Source organism: Camellia sinensis, chromosome 2 (assembly GCF_055761805.1).
Source record: "Camellia sinensis isolate YWXY chromosome 2, ASM5576180v1, whole genome shotgun sequence".
Taxonomy (NCBI): domain Eukaryota; kingdom Viridiplantae; phylum Streptophyta; class Magnoliopsida; order Ericales; family Theaceae; genus Camellia; species Camellia sinensis.
In genome coordinates, this window is record NC_138962.1 from 207,712,531 (window position 1) to 207,729,981 (window position 17,451).

The window sequence follows — 17,451 nt, forward strand, 5'->3', positions numbered from 1 at the left end:
CTACACCTTCCTTAATGGTGCGACTTTTCAGTATCTAACAAGCCTTATGCCTTAACAATTACTATCTGAATTGCGCATAACTTTCGAACAGTTTCGCGTCATAATGGAAAGTCAACCAAATTATAGAAATGGTTAATCCTCAAAGACTTTGTCTTAAACTACGCAACATTGATCCACTTTCTAAAAACAGCGGACTAGAGCCTTTGGCATTATCCTACGCTTTTTATCATCTTACGGAACAATCATGAATGTTTCCCTCTCAATCACCTAGTGATGACGTGAAAAAATTTCACATTCACTACCACGCAACTAAGAATGTAGAGTATTTTTCTCTGATAGAGTAATCCATTAGTAGGTACATCGCTCCCACTGTCCCTAGGATATTGGAAATTTCTTTCCATTCTCAACTAGGTTACATAGAGCGCTATGCTTAGAATTCTCTATCTTACAGATTTCCAAAACTCTATTTACGTCACATTTACTAAGAAAACTTTATGTGACTTAGTTACACTCCCACAAAGTTGCTTACCTATATGCACATGACTCTGAGGGTTTACATGATAGCATACAATAATGCGCCATATGACCCTAAGTGTTTGCAAGACATCATACAATAATGCGCCATAGAACCCTAGGTCTTAACTTTGCAACCTTATGGGAAGTTAAATAAAGATAAGCTGCTTAACGGTTACAGATCGCCCATAAATGGCTCTCCGCTAACCCATTCCTCAAATGGAGTGTAAAATCTGATATGAAAGGCACTTAGTTAGGGATATAGGCAACAAACTAGTGCAATTTTCAATTGGGAAACATTTTGCGCCATCATCCACCTAACATAAACAATACTTAATTTCTTATCTCTACTACACCATTGTGTTGCTGAGTAGTAGGAATAATCAATTTCAAAGCATCTATTTCTCTTCACAGAGCTTTCTAAAATAACTCAAATAGATACTCACCACCTTGGCCAAAACTAAAGCGCGAAAGCTATTATCTAATTGGTCTTAACCTCATATTTGCAATGTCAAAAATCATCTCAAAACTTTTGACTTATGGGAGATCAAATAGTCTTGACTAAGACGCGTATCGTAATCTATAAATATGTCGAGATTGAGGCTTAGCTATCATACCCCTACACATATCTAGTCACAAATATCATAGTAGACTAAATGTGCCGATACAAATGCCCTTTTGCGGCTTTCCTACTTACTTATGCGCAACCTTTGTGAACAAAGTTACACATTCACATGCGAGCAGGATGTCACAAGCGAGTGGGCCTAAGAGAGCCCACTCAAACCATCCATGTCATCTTCTCATTAATGTGATTAAGTATAATAAACCACTGGTTCATGACCAATGTCATAAACTAATTCCAATCATCCTAATGTGTGAGTTCTCGAAGACAAGTTTTAAAGGTTTAGGCCTAACTAGGTAATGACTCACGACTAATTCATGTTCACTAGATCATAAAATGATGTCATGGAGATATCAAGTGCGCCTAAGTCACAAATTTAACTGGTAAGTGCTTATCCCTTGCACATTCGAGTCAATTTTATTCTCCATACACTTAACTACATCTAGTTAAAAAATGACGATACTCCTCTTGCCATCTTTGTTTCTTGCTTCATAATTACTTGCAATTAATTCTACTATCCACAAGAAGGAGAGAATAAGTTATCAATCTATGACAGCTCCTGAAGTAACTTAAGCGTGAATTAGGCTAAAGAGTCTAATTCAACACAATGCTCTCACAAGCGATGCATCAAATTCTTAGAATCATAACAACCTTGCCGGCCTTGACATTTTCATTACTATGCTACAACGTTTGTGCTTAGTGGTAAACGTTATTCAAAAACGTTAGCCTAGCTAAGGAATCATACAAAGAAGCACCTCCTCATGTCTCACACTCAAGTGTGAAAACAGTAAGTGTCCAGACTTAGATAAGTAGGCAATGCTAATAGATTTTGCAGCCACTTGGCGCTAATCTTTTCACTTGGTGTTAATAGATTTTGCTGTTACTAAGCGCTAATCTTTTAACTTCAAGTGATACTTTAATGCACACTATTATAGTGCGTGAAATTTTGCTCCATCAATTCCCAACAGTTAGATAGAGAGCAAAACACTGCTTATACTAGCTACTTGTCTTACATTTAATGACTAATTCATTTAAACTCATATTTCTTGGATAATGTGACTCTTGAATGTTACTTCATCCAATGATGCAACATTATTACAAGTCAAATTACAAAGTCATTCCGCAACTCAATAGTCAAGATCATATACAGATCTATTGAGGGCTTACTAATTTCACAACTCCAAAACTCGCCAATCAAAACTACTTAGCATGCTGTTAACCATAGCGCACACATCAGTTTTTATTGTGCCAAACAAGGCAAAAAAACCACGACGACTTTGAGTCATGTTTACTTGTTTTGGCTCAATTAAAGTCTAACCTAAAATCCCCAAGACTTTTTGCTCATCTAACGAATATGATTGCACTGTTCACATTTGAACATCTCTACTAAGTCTAGGTCAACTAAATTAACTTCTATAAGCTAAGTCAATTTAAAGAGAAATTCGCATTGGGATTAATTTGATTAGCATAATATAATTTCGCTGCAAAAATATATATTAAAAAATAGTGACAATATTACACAAGTCACAAGATCGAAACTCCACTATGCTCGTAATCATCTCTTGCGCTACAGGTGACAATTATTCAAAATTTAATTTAATTCATGCGCAAAATATTAGTTTTCAGGTGTAAATCTACAAAGATTTCTCTCAACCAAACAACCTACCACTGACTATGGCATGTCTAAAGTATAATAAAATATTCTAATTCCATACAATAGCATCATAATGTAGATTCATAATCAACTCATACTATGTTACAATTAATAACAGAATTTAAATAAAAAACAATTAATCATGCTATTCTAATCACAACATATTAGAAACTCTAGACAAAAATTAACAATATTCTGTATTTAATATTCAGATTATGCCATAACAGAAAGTATATCACTTTTGAAATTTTTCTGGAATTTTTCTGGTATTTTTTGAAATTTTAAATAATTAATAAATACACATAAAATCATAAATAAATATTTCAGAATCTAGGAAAATGCAACAATTATACCAGTAAATAGTAAACCATTACAGTAGTCTACTATAAAAATTTCAGCCTTAGAAACTTAGTCATGCCACCCCAGAAGCATTTTAAAGCAGAAATAATGAATTATTATTTCAGGAAAATTATTTTTTATTTTCATAAAATTTTGAAAATTTTACAGTAGATAAAAAATTAAATTCTGAGTCTAACAGTACCAACCACGCTTAAAACAAAACTATAACGAATTACTTATAACAATTTAAAGCAATTCTGAATTGTTAAAACAAACAAACAGAGCCTTAAAAAAACCAGAAGCCAAGTCGGCGCGGAAAAATTGCGTGGCTTGGCTCGCCAGGGCGTGTGCGTGGAAGACGCAGACAGCGCGCGCGTGATGTTGCGTGGTAGCGCGTGGGAAGTGCGCCTGGCGTGTGACGATGCGTGGAAGCGCGTGGCCGCCGTTGACGGCGTCATCTGGTGTGTGTGGCTCACGCATCGCCTTCCAGGGTGTTTTCTGGTCCAATTTTGGTGATATCAAAAATGACATTTAACAAACCCAAAAAATAGAATGTATCACACTCTCTCTTTAATGAAATATACTACAACATATGTAAATTTCAGGTTGATCGGAGAAAATTCAGAAAAATATTAATTTTCAAGCATATATCATGTGTATATATATATATATATATAATTATATACATATTTTAATGCACAAAAAATAAGCACGAAAATACCCATTTATAGCTCTGATACCAATGTAAAATATATCAAACGCAGCGGGTAAAAAGATTCAAGCCATACCTTAGGTGATGAAATCCGAAATGATGAACCTTGTGGGTAAATCACGTGCTTCACAAATCACAAACTACGAATACCCAGCAATGGAGTGATATCACAGTATGAGTATTACCCACACCAGTCACAGTACAAATGCTTGATTGTTTTACAGATGGGAGAGAGTTAGAGAAAGAGTATGGGAAAAATATCAATCGTTATTCTAATCATCCCACATCCCATATATAACGTATTTGATATAAAGGCTATCTAACCATCTATCCATATTTGTTGATAAGATATGATAGATATATATATATAAGATAGTGGGTTATCCAAAACTAAGGATAGATAATAATTTAAATTCAAAAATCAAATTATTTAGATGATCTGATATTGGTCATGGGTCATGGCACATGGGCACCAAAATCCGAGTATAATACCCAGCCTAATTTCCAACAGTATCAAACATGAAATTTTCCATACCAAATGAATGTTTGAAATTTTCAGATTTTCATCATTCTTGCTATTAGGCAAGTATGCTTTGTCCACTTAGCCATTTTATAGTAAAATCATTCTTTTTTCATCATTGCGTCATCCTACTTGCCAACTTCTACAACAAAATTGTAGTTTGAAAAAAAATTTGTAAGTTGAAAACACTAGTTTCTCCCAATATATAATAACAAAAAAATATTTGTTTTTTCTTCCTTCAGCAAACTCCTACCTATTGGCCATCAATATGTTCATCACTTTTTTTCACAAGAAAAATTTGATTCTTCTTCAACAATTGCTTCTTTTTTCTTTTTACGCTCAGTTTATGAACTTAACATGCTTTGATAGCATTTTGGAATTTTCTTTTTTGGGAGAGGAGGGGCAATATTTGTTGCATGCATGCACTCAAAAATATTTTCTATTATTATTTGATTTTTACATCAATAGTTACTTACTACAACATATAAGAGTTTTAGTGACTAAATTTTTGTCTTTAAAAGTGAAAATTTTGTTACAAAAAACTTTTAGGGATCAAATTCTATCGTCGTGAAAAGGTCGTCCCGAAAAATCAAAAATAAGGTTTTTAGCGACAAAATTTTGAAAAATGTCACTAATAAATACACTTTTAGAGACAAAATAATTTGGTCTCAAAATGGTTTATTTTTTGAAACAAAAAATTTGGTCCCAAAAAGATATAATAACTCATCACTAATGTCCATTTTTTATTACTAAAAATATAATGACGACACATTTCGCAACAAAAATATTTGGTCTCTAAAAAATAATTTTGTCCATAAATTTTAGTCTCTAAAATCTTAATTTTTTGTAGTGACTTCAAGGTTTTTCCTCTTAGTCTCTCATTGAAACTTTTGTCTCACCCTATCTTTAGCGTTTTCTTTTTACACCTTTTTACTTGGGGTTTTTCTTTCCTATTCTTGGAGGCATTCTCAACAAACCTATTTATACCTGCAGTGTGACAATTATAGACTTACTTCATAATCTAGCAAAAAAGAGAAACTTTATTGATGGGAAATCCAAGTACAAGACAGAGTGTAGAGAGCATCACAGCAAAACTAGAAGATTCCAACTAGGTTGGCACCCCAAAGCTTGCCATATGATTTGCTAGCACAAACCTGAGTTGGTGAGGCACCAACCAACGACAAAAGAAGAAGAAGAAAAAAACTTGGGGGAAAGGGGTAGGGAAGAGCTAGGTTTTTTTTTTTTTTTTAATCAGCAAAGAAAATCTTTATTGATGAAGAAAACATATATTACATATGAGTTTACATCAATAAGAAATAAAAGGAAAAAAGTAAAAGAGGAACAAAGCATAGTGTTAGTGAGAAACCAACACTAGCTTAAGCCAACACTTGATGCCACCCAAAGACTAGATTAACAATTGCTTATAACCCATAAGAGCACTTTGACTTTAAATCCTCCACACTTACCACACTATTGCCAACAGAAAAGTTTACATAATCTTGTTTCTAACTCTTGATACTTAAAGCCAAACCAACAATCCTATAATCTTAGCAATGACCTACAGACATAATAGCTTCTTGATTCTACCTTTCTTCACAGGCCTACCCCTCGTTGTTGGTTCTCTCTTTATTCTTTAGCGCTAGCTCGATAATCTTGTTTAGAACATCATCTTCTTCTCCATTGAAATTGATGCCAAGAGATTTCCCCAATTGTAAAGTGGCTTTAGCTTCTTTGAGGACATAATTGTTCAGACTTGTAGCACCCTCAAACAGATCTGAATGTGCTATAGCAGCTGTTGCTGGTCAGTAAATGACAAACTTTGAGGTGTGCTTGCTAACTATAGTAGCTTTATGCCCATGAAGTCTAGCAAAACTAGTGAACCCCTCTAACTAAACCTTCTTCTTCCTTTTTTTCTTCTCAAGCCGCAGGAATTTATGGACAGAAGCAGGTTGCCTAGCAAGGCTTGCATGATTTAAGCTCAAAATACCCCTTCCATTTAAGTTCTTACTTAGTGCTTGGGCCAAATCCACTTCAAGATTGATGCTATGCCCAAGTCCATCTCTAGATCCACTAAAGCTTTTAATAAATCTAGGAGTAGAGACTTGCACCTGACTTTTTGGGCTATGCATTGACTCCTCCAACATAGTTTCTGCTGTCTCCTCACCTGTGTGACAGTCAATAGGCCTTTCCCTTTTTTCTACCTCCTTAATTAGTACATGCTCCATAATCTCTGTTGAATCCTCCATCCCACTTTGTCTCCTTAACAGCTGTGGTTACCACCATTCCACTTTTTGGGCTGTGTAATTTGTCTTCTGCCATCTCACTGCCACAAATGTCGTTGGAGCTACTTTCTTCCATGCCATTGTGCTTTATGTTACTAGAGTCTGATATAAGATCTTTGCACACAAGAATGAGATGTAATTTACCCTTGCACTCCAATAATATAGTTTTGTTTATAAACTTCATACAAGATGTAACCACTCTGATTCTGGTATGGGAGAAGACCTTTGGTTGACAAATATCTCCATCCAAGTTGAGAACTGAACCCCATAAGTTTCCAATGCTGTTAAATGTGCTCCTATTCCAGATATTTAAGAGTATGCCATAACAACACCTCAACCACACATAGCTCTCTTGTTCGATATGAAATCCTGGCTTCCATTCCACCACAAATTGAATCCAATCCTTAAACCACTCTTTGATATTATCGATATTTGATTTCAGCTCCTTTTGAGATTTGAAGGTTAATGCTATATCTCGTCCTCCCCATTTTCTGACCAATGCATGATCCAACCTTTTCTCTCTTAGTGCATTTTCAATGTAATGAGTGGGGTATTCAGTATTAAGCCTGACTATTGCACTTTTAAAGAGCCAGCCATGGCTTTTTTCAATGACTTTGAAGCTCAAATTTGTTTTCCCAGCCACTATGGGTGTGACCCCTTTTAAGACCTCAGTGAAGGATCTTTGGCCTGCAAAAGAAACTTCAAAAGGTTTCCTGATGATCTGAGGCCTACTCCTGCTTTGTTCATCTCTGAAGTTCTTGACATAAGTAGCTTTTTTTACTACCAGCACCATGTCATCCACCAATAAACCATTTCTTTTTTGGATGGGAATGTCTGCTGCTACATGGCAATCAAATCTCACAAACTCAAATCTTGAGTTTGTCACTATCCTTCTTTTGGTAGGTATGAAGACATCCTTCACTATCCCAAACTTTGTGAATAGTTCGAACAATGTTTTAGCATCCATTGCTAAAGGTAAATTGTCCACAAAGAAAGCAAGCAGTCCATGTTTAGCCTCCTTGCCTTGTACTTTTCCACCTTTCCGCTGCCTCACAACTAGAATCCAACCTCCATTTCCTCCTTGTTCCATTACATTTTCACTGGGGCATTTTTTTGAACAGGTGGTGGGCAAAACCTTTAACTAAGCGAATCAGGACCGACTACCTGCTCTCTTCTATCCCAAATAAAAAAACCCAGATCAGAAACAAGCCCAAATCACAAATCCCATATCATTTACCCTCCCAGATATCACAGCTACCCACTAATATTTGAGGTTGTCAACGCATGACTTGGCGAAAGGACTCTATAGAAAAAGGCTAGTTAACACCCAGTGGCAATCCCCTATTTTACATGAAACCAGCCAAACACCAAGCCATTCTAAGAAGAATAAACAAATTAAAATAAAAAGACACCAACACTAAATTAGATGCAATATTGAATTTAGTTCAAGTTTGAGATGAAGTCCTCGATTGAATAAGGCAGCTTTGTTGAGTGAGCCTTTGCCCAGAATGCAACACGTGCTTTGACAAGCTCACACAACTTCTCAAGGTTAGGTTGATGATTGTTGAAGATGCATGCATTGTGTTCTTTCCAAATTGACCAAAGGACTACAAGAGGAATAGTGCCCTAAATCAAATGTTACAGTTTTTTAAACTTGAATCCAAACCACCAATCCAATAAAGTGGTAACAGAGTTTAGAGTAACCCAACATAATCCCCACCAATTGATGATGTTGGACCATAGCTTCCAGACAAAGGGGCATAATAATAGAACATGGTCCAATGCTTCCACTTCAAAACACACAAGTGTTACTTGCATCCCTACTAATTACTCCAATTGATTGTAGAAAAGTTGAGGTCTTTATCCTGCCTTTCCATGCTAACCAGGTAAAGAGCATAGCTTTTGGTGGAGAAGCATTTGTTAGTTTAGGGCCAAGGTCAGATTCGAGACTCGAGTAGGCTAATTTTACTGAAAACTATGACGATGGAGATGCATTCCATCTGATAATGTTGACAACCCTTCCCTAATTGGATGAGATGTATTCAGTAGATCAGCCAATCTAGCTGTATCAATAATGGTAGTCAACCTATGAAGTCTAAAAGACTTCACCTAGGAGCTCAACACCATATGAACACATCGAGTGCAAATTTGTTCATCCAAGGCGAACCTTACACACTCTCCCATTGATAATTGAATGAGACGGTCCCACATTTAACCTTATAAAAAACCAATCAATGTCAAGTGTAATGTTCAGACACTATGTGTGAACAAATTTACACTCATGACATGTCATGCATCATCTAAACTAGATATTTTGTAAATTTCAAATTACTTTTCCAATATAAACCAACTCATTCCATCATCGGGTGCCGACATAGTTGGGATGTGGTGTTTGGATAATGATGCATGATGCAATTTCCCTCCTGAGTCTTTATAATGGTTCTTCATTTCATTTTAATAAAAAAAATTCTCTTTGCCTTGTTCAAAAAAAAAAAGATTTTACATTGCCATTATAGTTTCACATTTGAATTGGAGCGTATGTTCAATTTTTAATCAGACTAGTTTACTTGAAATTGAAGAGCATTCAAAGAATATGTGCCTACATAAAATAATTTGGATCTATAATAGTGATGAAATAGCAAGAATGAAAAACAATTCATTCTTTTCCTCAATAATGTGATGGGTGATTTCTAATCCTTTTTCTTTGCCATGTTTTTAGCTTACATCTTTTGCCTCTCTCCACCCGTGAGGTTTCTCAAGTGATTGTATCCAGTTAGTCTCTCCACCTAAATGTGTGGATCCCATGCAACATTGTTGATTTCTTAACTTAAAAATTAACAAAAAAATTCTACTACTCCCCATTGTTAAATCTCTAATAAATCCCTTATTGCAAGTCGTTATTGAATTGGGCATACAAAATACAAATTCTTTGGTATTATGATTATGTTTATTTTATCGCATCTATACATATGGACTAATAAGCTTATGCAAACTGATATTTACACTTGTTTTCTCTTTGCAGTATGACCAAAACCCTAGAGAGGTACCAACATTGCAACTTTAATCCTCATGACAACAGTGTGGAACGGGAAACGCAGGTTTGTTCTTTATATGTTTCTTCTTTGAAAAAAAATTACTTTGAATGATGGTAAATTTTTACGTCATGAAGAATTGAGCTGATTATGATACCTTGTTCTCATATTCAAGTTAATCCATGCTTAAAATGGATTATTTTGATGCGGAAATGATAGTTTCACGCATTTTGTAATGAAAATTTTTGTGTTTGGACTTCGGAGTTAATACAGAGCTGGTACCAGGAGGTATCGAAGTTAAGGGCAAAGTTCGAATCCCTTCAACGCACTCAAAGGTTAATTACGCCACTACTAATTTTTTTTTATCTGAATAGATCTTCAAGGGTCTTTGTCTTCTTCATAGTTCATGCATATCTATGACTAGGACTACTAGTTGCATTACTAGTCATAGACTCATTGGATTATCATCATCATCAAATTTAAATTGTTAGCAACATATATCATTTAAAACTTCAAGTTTGAAATAGACTATTTACTGGCCAAGAATACAAGTACCGCAATGCTAACATTTTTTATAATATTATATGTATATATATAATGCATGAAGACACTTGCTTGGAGAAGATCTTGGACCACTAAGTGTGAAAGAGTTGCAAAATCTTGAGAAACAACTCGAAGGAGCGCTTGCACAAACTAGGCAAAGAAAGGTACTTGAATGGAGTTCTAAAGAGGTCACACTTTTGCACTTAGATATGTTGCATATATGCACATTCATTCCTAGATACCAATTTAAGGTGCTTTAGTTAGATTTAATCTTTTGTAAGTCTCTTTATAATCGAAAGAAATGAAAAGAAAAGAGGAAAAAAGAAAATATCCATTTTGGTGCCAATGATTTAATTGCCTTGTTGTAATTCTATCAAAATCTTCTCAATTGATTGAAACATTTAGTCTTGTAAAGAACAATTCTATGTATATTAAAGTACAAAATAACAGCTATGAAAATCTTCAAAAATGTTTCAATTAATTCTCTTTCAATGTCATTTAGATTTAGCACATAAAGACAAATAAAAAATAATAGGTATAGTTTTCAAAATAAATTTTACAATCTTAGGCAAAATTAATAATTTTGAAATTCCAATAAGGGCAATTTAAAGGGGGAAAAAAAATAATCTTAGCACGAATTATACTTTTTTAAACTCAATGGGAGCAATTTCCACACTTGACCAAATGCAGTTCCGCCCTTGAGTATTAGTCCTTCGGTTTACAAGAACTACCACTTCAGAGTATCAACTAAATATGAGGTTCTATGTCCAAGTGAGTTGCATGCATTTGCCTATTTTAATATTTCCAAGTTGATTTGCATGCATATGCCAAAAAAAAAAAAAAAAAAAACCCTAGTTTCCAAAATTCGTCAAAATAGAAATTCTAAATTTATGATGCTAATGAGTTTTTGACATCAACAATGCTTTTATCTGCTATATATTTTTCTCTTTCTTTTCTTTTTCCTTTTTTTTTTTTAATTATAATTTCTTATAAATGCAGACACAGATAATGGTAGAACAAATGGAAGAGCTCAGGCAAAAGGTAATTACAATCATATAGTTTACTTTAAAATCAAATTGTAAGTAGTGATCTAATTTGAAATTTATTGAAGTCATGGCTCTAGAATTTTTGAATTTCTTCAAATTTAAATTTGACAATTATGGTATTCAAAAACTAGTATTACATCCACAACGTCGAAAAGGTAACATTGACTTCACATCTATAATGTCAAAGAGGTAACATTGTTGAACCTATTCGTCTAGTGAGAGCAAGATTTACCTAGAACTAAATGTTTTTTTTCCTAAATGACATACAATAAAAAAATAAAAATCAATCTAAGCAATCACATATGAAAGGTTGGATGCTCACCAGCCTTTGGTTAGTGATACTCATCATATGGTTTGCTCTTATGTGTTAACCTTTTTAAGATAGGAAATTAATTATAGGTCTAGTCTAATTGGCTTCTATAACTCTCCTAAGGGCTTAGTCTTAAAAGAGTAGATTATGAGTTCAACTCTCGTAGAGATTTAAATTAGGAGGCAAACAAAGAAACCTTGTTGAGATAGGAGGGTTTTGCTAGGATGCAACAAGAACTTTTTTCGCTCCTTTGATGTTTGTCTTTTTAGCGTTTGATTTTATACCTTGGATTTCCATCCACTTTTTGTAGATTGAAACAAAAAAAAAAAACAAAAAAACAAAAAAACAAAAAAACCAAAAAAAAAAACAAAACAAAACACCAAGGGTAACTTCTGTAGAAACTAAGGAACTAATTTATTGGCTATCATTATGCCATTCAAAGTCAAAAAATGCATTGTCTTACTTCTTAGTGTCACATAGGAACCAAACAAATTCGAGTTTTGAATGTGTTATTGTAAATATACATGGTCCAAATGACAGTACCAATAGGAGAAGGGTATGGGGCATCTTATCTAAATTAAATCAATTATACGAAAAACATTCACTATGCTTAGTTATTATTTTTCAAAAACACTTTTCAGAAAATTCTACTTTCTTATTTTTCGTGTTTTTTTTTGTTTTTACTGAATTTTTTTAATATTTTGAGCAAATTTTTTAATTTTTAGACATACCTAACATAAATATACCTAAAAAGTAAAAAAATTTGAAAAAAACCTTTTAAAAATTCACTAAATACCAAAAATACAAAAAAAAAAAGAAGAGAATTCAGTACATTTTATGTATTTTTATGTATTTATTAATTTTTAAAAATATTTTTTCACAAATTTTTTACTTTTTAGATGCATCTAAATAAGATGCATCTAAAAATATAAAAAAAATATTTAAAATTTTAAAAATATTCACTAAAAACAAAAAAAATACGAAAATCAAAAAACTCAATTTTCAAAAAACTTAATTCAAAAAATCCAAACCAAACACACTGATTTGTGTTTGGGGGTGATTTCAATGAAGTAAGGAGTATATTTGAGAGGAAGGGTGGTGCTAGACGAGACAGAGGTATAAATGATTTCAATGAGCTAATTGATAATTTGGAAATGTGTGACATTCCAATGATGGGGAGAAAAATTACTTCTTGTAGTTCTTAAGAAGGGGAAAAATGGAATAGGATTGATAGGTTCTTGCTCAGTCCAGAATGGATGTAGAAGTTCAAGTTCAAGTTCAAATTCAAATTATGGGAATTACCAAGAATGCTTATGGAAGATGAGATAGATTAGGGTCCAAAGCTATTTAGATTTCTCAATGTCTGGACTCTACATTCTAATTTCAAAACCTTTGTGGAGAGAATTTAAACTGAAAATAATGTAGAAGGGTTGGCTAGCTTCAAGTGTCTAAGGAAACTTAAAACACTTAGACTAGCACTGAAACAATGGAACATTGAAGTCTTTGCAATAGAACTTTTGGAATATTCTAGGTAAATGTATCTCACACCCCCAAATAACCATTTCATATTCCCATGCAAATCTACTATATGCATTCATGTATGGCTTTTGTTAACATATGTCTACCTTGAGGAATCATTAAATTAATATAATTATATCCACTATTATAGGAAATTGTAAAAACTTAGAGCTGTCTAAATTAAATAGTTATTTTTTTTATAATAAGACCAAAACACCCTTATTGTTTTTCTTTTTTATTTTAACTTTATTTTATTTATTTTTTTGGTATAGAAATAATTTTTAAAAAGCTTAAAACATTTTTTTGTTTGTATTTATTTTTATTAAATTAATTTAATTTTTCAAGAACAATTTTGAAAATCCAATCAAACAAAAATAATTTCTAGGCCTTTCTAATTTGGATTAATTTTTTATAAAAATAATGAAAGATATAGTACATAAAATTAAAAATTAAAAACAAAAGAGAAGATAAATGATAAAAAAAATTAAATAACCATTTATGATAAAAGTTTGTTGGGCTCTCACATGACAATTTTAGTTTTTTTATTTAATTTTAATTAATTATTTTTTTTAACATTATATTATAATAGTTAAAAAGCTTACTGTCAATTTCATACCCCAAGAATGGGGTATTTTTGTTCACATAAAAAAAATATAAAATTTATTAATTTTTTAAAAATATTTAGTTTATTTATACTTTTGTTCAACATTCCACATATTAGTAGAAATAGATAAAGCTAATTATTACTTTCGTAACATGTATCTTTTGAACATTTATCTAATTCTCTATAGATTAATGTTTTCGTCCAAAACAAATATAACTTAGAAAATTGCGAATTACAATTTTCAACACTATACTGAAGGGTCAGTATACTATCAAATCAAAGTCAATTAGTCTCATTGGGATGGATTCGATTGCCACTAAAGTAATCTTTACTTGTGGCCCAAATTGATGTCAGTTACTATTCAATATAATTATGTTTAATACCTCATATTCTTTTTTTTAAGTTTGACATATGACAGTGGGTTGGGGTTGGATATGGTAAGAAGTAGAATTACCTCAGATTAGGTTTGTATCTTGAATTTAAGTATTTAAGAGAAAAAAAATGTGAATGAAAATTACTCCTCATACTTTTTATCTTTTTCTAAATTCTTATTTAAATCTATGATTTAAATACAATCTTAAAACTCATATGTTATTTTCTCATAATATTTTGATGATTGTGGGGCATGGTTAAACTGGATGCAGGAGCGTCAGCTTGGAGATATGAACAAACAGCTCAAGATTAAGGTTTCACTAGAGTTATCATCGGTACTCATTAAATAGTATAGTAGTACCATATATATATGTGTCATTTGTTGTTATAGGTTTGTAACCATATGTCCAACCATTGTTCCTTTTTGTTTTTGTGTTTGTTTTGTTTGTGTTTTTGTGTTGCATATGCTTCAGCTCCAGACAGAAGGACAAGGTCTTGGACCCCTTCCATGCTCATGGAATCCTACTAATGCATCAACTGGAAACACCAGCTTCTCTGTTCACCCTTCTCAACCCAATCCCATGGACTGTGACAATGAAACTGTCTTACAAATAGGGTACTCTCTCTCTCTCTCTCTCTCTCTCAAACATATGGGAAAAGTTACCTGAAAAAAGTACTCCTTCATATAAACTTAAACTTACGCTTTACTTGTTTGGACGAAAAAGAAATTGTTTTTCTACGTTTGATGGTGGTTGTGATGGAATGAAAGTGGAGTTGGAGGAGGTGGCATGTCGCACGGTGGGGTGATTGCAATGGTGATGGTGGTAGTGGCGGTGGCCATGATAGTGGTGGTATAGTGATATTGGTAAAATTTTAATCTGATTCGCCTTTTAAATATGAAAATATTTTCTATCCAAATAGACTTGTTTTTCATTAACCATAAAAAATATATTTTTTTTGTTGGCTTTTGTTTTCTATTATACTAAACACTAGAAAATATGAAAAATATTTTTTAGAAAAATTTTTCACCCAAACAAACAGAGCATTAGATCTCCGTTGACAACTTAATTATTTTTAGTGATTTTTTTTTTAATATATTTTAGACTTTTTATAAGGCAAAAAAAATTAATGTGTTTGGAATAATTTTTTAGTTAAATAGATAGTTGTGAAAAAAAGCTATTAATTGATATATATATATATAAATAATGTGACATTTCGATTTTTTTTTTTTTTTTTACTTCAATTTTTTTTAACTAAAAAGTTGGCTGCTGAAATAATTTTTAGATTATGTTTGGATTATGAATTTGGCTAAAGATTTGAAAAGGTAAATAAAAAATGTAAGCAAGATGTAAGTGAAATGTAACTATTTTTTTTTTTTTTATATTTTACACACGTTTTTCTTTTCTCTTTTTCTTTCCAAATTGACGATCCAAACACAACTTTAGACTGTGTTTGGTTCATGAATTTGGGTAGAAATTTAAAAATAGAAAAAGAAAAAAATATGAAAAAATGGTGTGAAATATAGCTTTCATTCAAATTTCATTTACTTTTTTTTTTGTTTTTCCTCTCTAAATTCTTATCTAAATTCATAAATCAAACAAGTCTTGAGGTTTCAAGAACAAACAGAATAGTGTCTAGACAAATAAATTTCAAGAACCAACACATTCATTCAAAGGAGATAGCATCAATTCAGCTAGTTATGATAGTTTAGATATGAATTTCAATATTAAAGTTGAGAGTTTTGTTGGGATGAATTTAAAATAACAATGTAAAATATAGTTATTTATAATCTTTCATAAATTTTTAATAAATGAGTGAAAATTCTGTATGTTGATCTATTGTGTGCTAGTTTCTTGATCCTTTCTATGGTCCTTTGTACTATTCACCTATATTTTAATAAATTTCTTTATATGCTGACCCAAAAAAATTCAAATAAATACTTCACTTTATTCTTTGATTTAGTCCTTTAGCTTTTCAGTGTGCCTATAATAACTTAATCTTTTATATATATATATATATATATAATTCAACTTCAAAAATATCGCTACCACATCATTCAAGTGACAATTTCTATAAATATTTTGTATGAATTGCATTTTACTAATTAGAAACTTCTAATCCATTGTTGGACTTAAAAACAGGTACCAACACTATGTAGCTGGTGAATCATCTGTTCCAAGGACCATGGCTGGTGACATAGTCCAGGGTTGGGTGCTTTGAACTTCTCTCAAATATACATATATATAATATGACTTTATATATAATTGTCTGAATTATTTATGTTTGTGTCACCAAAAAAAAAAAAAAAAGAATGGTTAATTATGTTTGGAGCTTTGCAATGTGGTAAATTTATGAACTGAAACTTATGTGTTCTTTTATCATTCCCTTCATGGGGATAGATTACAAATTGCATTATTAGTAATAAATATATTTATCCAATAAGCCCATTCCCTGCACACCATTGAAACACATTTATTTATTTATTTATTTTTATATTTTTGGAGGAAGAATGTGATCACATAAATAGTTTACTAGAGGTAGGCACACGCTACTTGTGTTCGGGTATCGTTTTCAGTTTTGTTGTGTTTTTTTGGAACAAAAATAATAAAAATTTCCAAAAATCTCATTGTTTTTGTTTTTTGTTTTATTTATTTATGAAAACAATTTTTGAAAATTGAAAACAACTTTTGATGTTTTCTAAAAGTAGGTTATTTTCACAGAAAAATAAAAGGGGAATTTTTTTTGAAAAACTAGACAATATTCTTATGGTCATCTGGAGTATGGGCAAACTGTGTCTGCTGGGCTTGGCCCAAGTTTTTGAGCCCATTGAGTTGATTATCTCTTAGAGCCCAATTGTTTATTGAGCTGAATCTCCGCCCTAGTACGCAATGCGCGTAGTATAAATGCATTAGAAAATATATAAGATCATAAACAAGTATTACATATATATTATAATAAATTGACAATTTATTCTTAAAAATATGTATATCATATAAATAAAAATAATTTGATGGTATGACAATCAATATTAGATCAACTTAATTTTTTATATAGATAATTTTTGCAATTGATTATATGAGATGAATAGTTTATATCGTCAAAGTGGGTCTAAATATCAACTTTAGTAAATCCTGACTCGAATTAAAATAGCGGTAGTAGAATAAATTTTAAGAGTTATATTTTCTTTTTTATTTGTTTTTCAATTAAAGATATGCATTGAAAATTTATTTTAAAAATTATATTAAATGTATGTTGTGGCATACGTTTTTTCATGTTTGATTCTAAATAATTATAGAATCAAAGAGTTAAGAATTTTCACATAACATTGAATATTTTAAGACCAATGCATTTTATCATTCTCTTGTTTTGATTGAAATACTTTAC

General features: G+C 31.9%; 1 protein-coding gene across 2 annotated transcripts in view; it reads left to right on the top strand.

The window, feature by feature from the left end:
• AGL6 (AGAMOUS-like 6) overlaps positions 1-16,472 on the top strand; it is a 32,129-nt gene extending 15,657 nt beyond the window's left edge. Inside the window, exons 2-8 of one of the 2 annotated variants that reach the window (XM_028261521.2) lie at positions 9,665-9,740; positions 9,948-10,009; positions 10,282-10,381; positions 11,217-11,258; positions 14,340-14,402; positions 14,541-14,683; positions 16,209-16,472. In XM_028261521.2, coding sequence (XP_028117322.1) covers positions 9,665-9,740; positions 9,948-10,009; positions 10,282-10,381; positions 11,217-11,258; positions 14,340-14,402; positions 14,541-14,683; positions 16,209-16,287 — 565 coding nt within the window. In that variant the 3' untranslated portion in view covers positions 16,288-16,472. The remainder of the gene's footprint in view (positions 1-9,664; positions 9,741-9,947; positions 10,010-10,281; positions 10,382-11,216; positions 11,259-14,339; positions 14,403-14,540; positions 14,684-16,208) is intronic. The other variant, XM_028261524.2, reaches the window with a different exon arrangement.
• Positions 16,473-17,451: the final 979 nt, after the last annotated feature.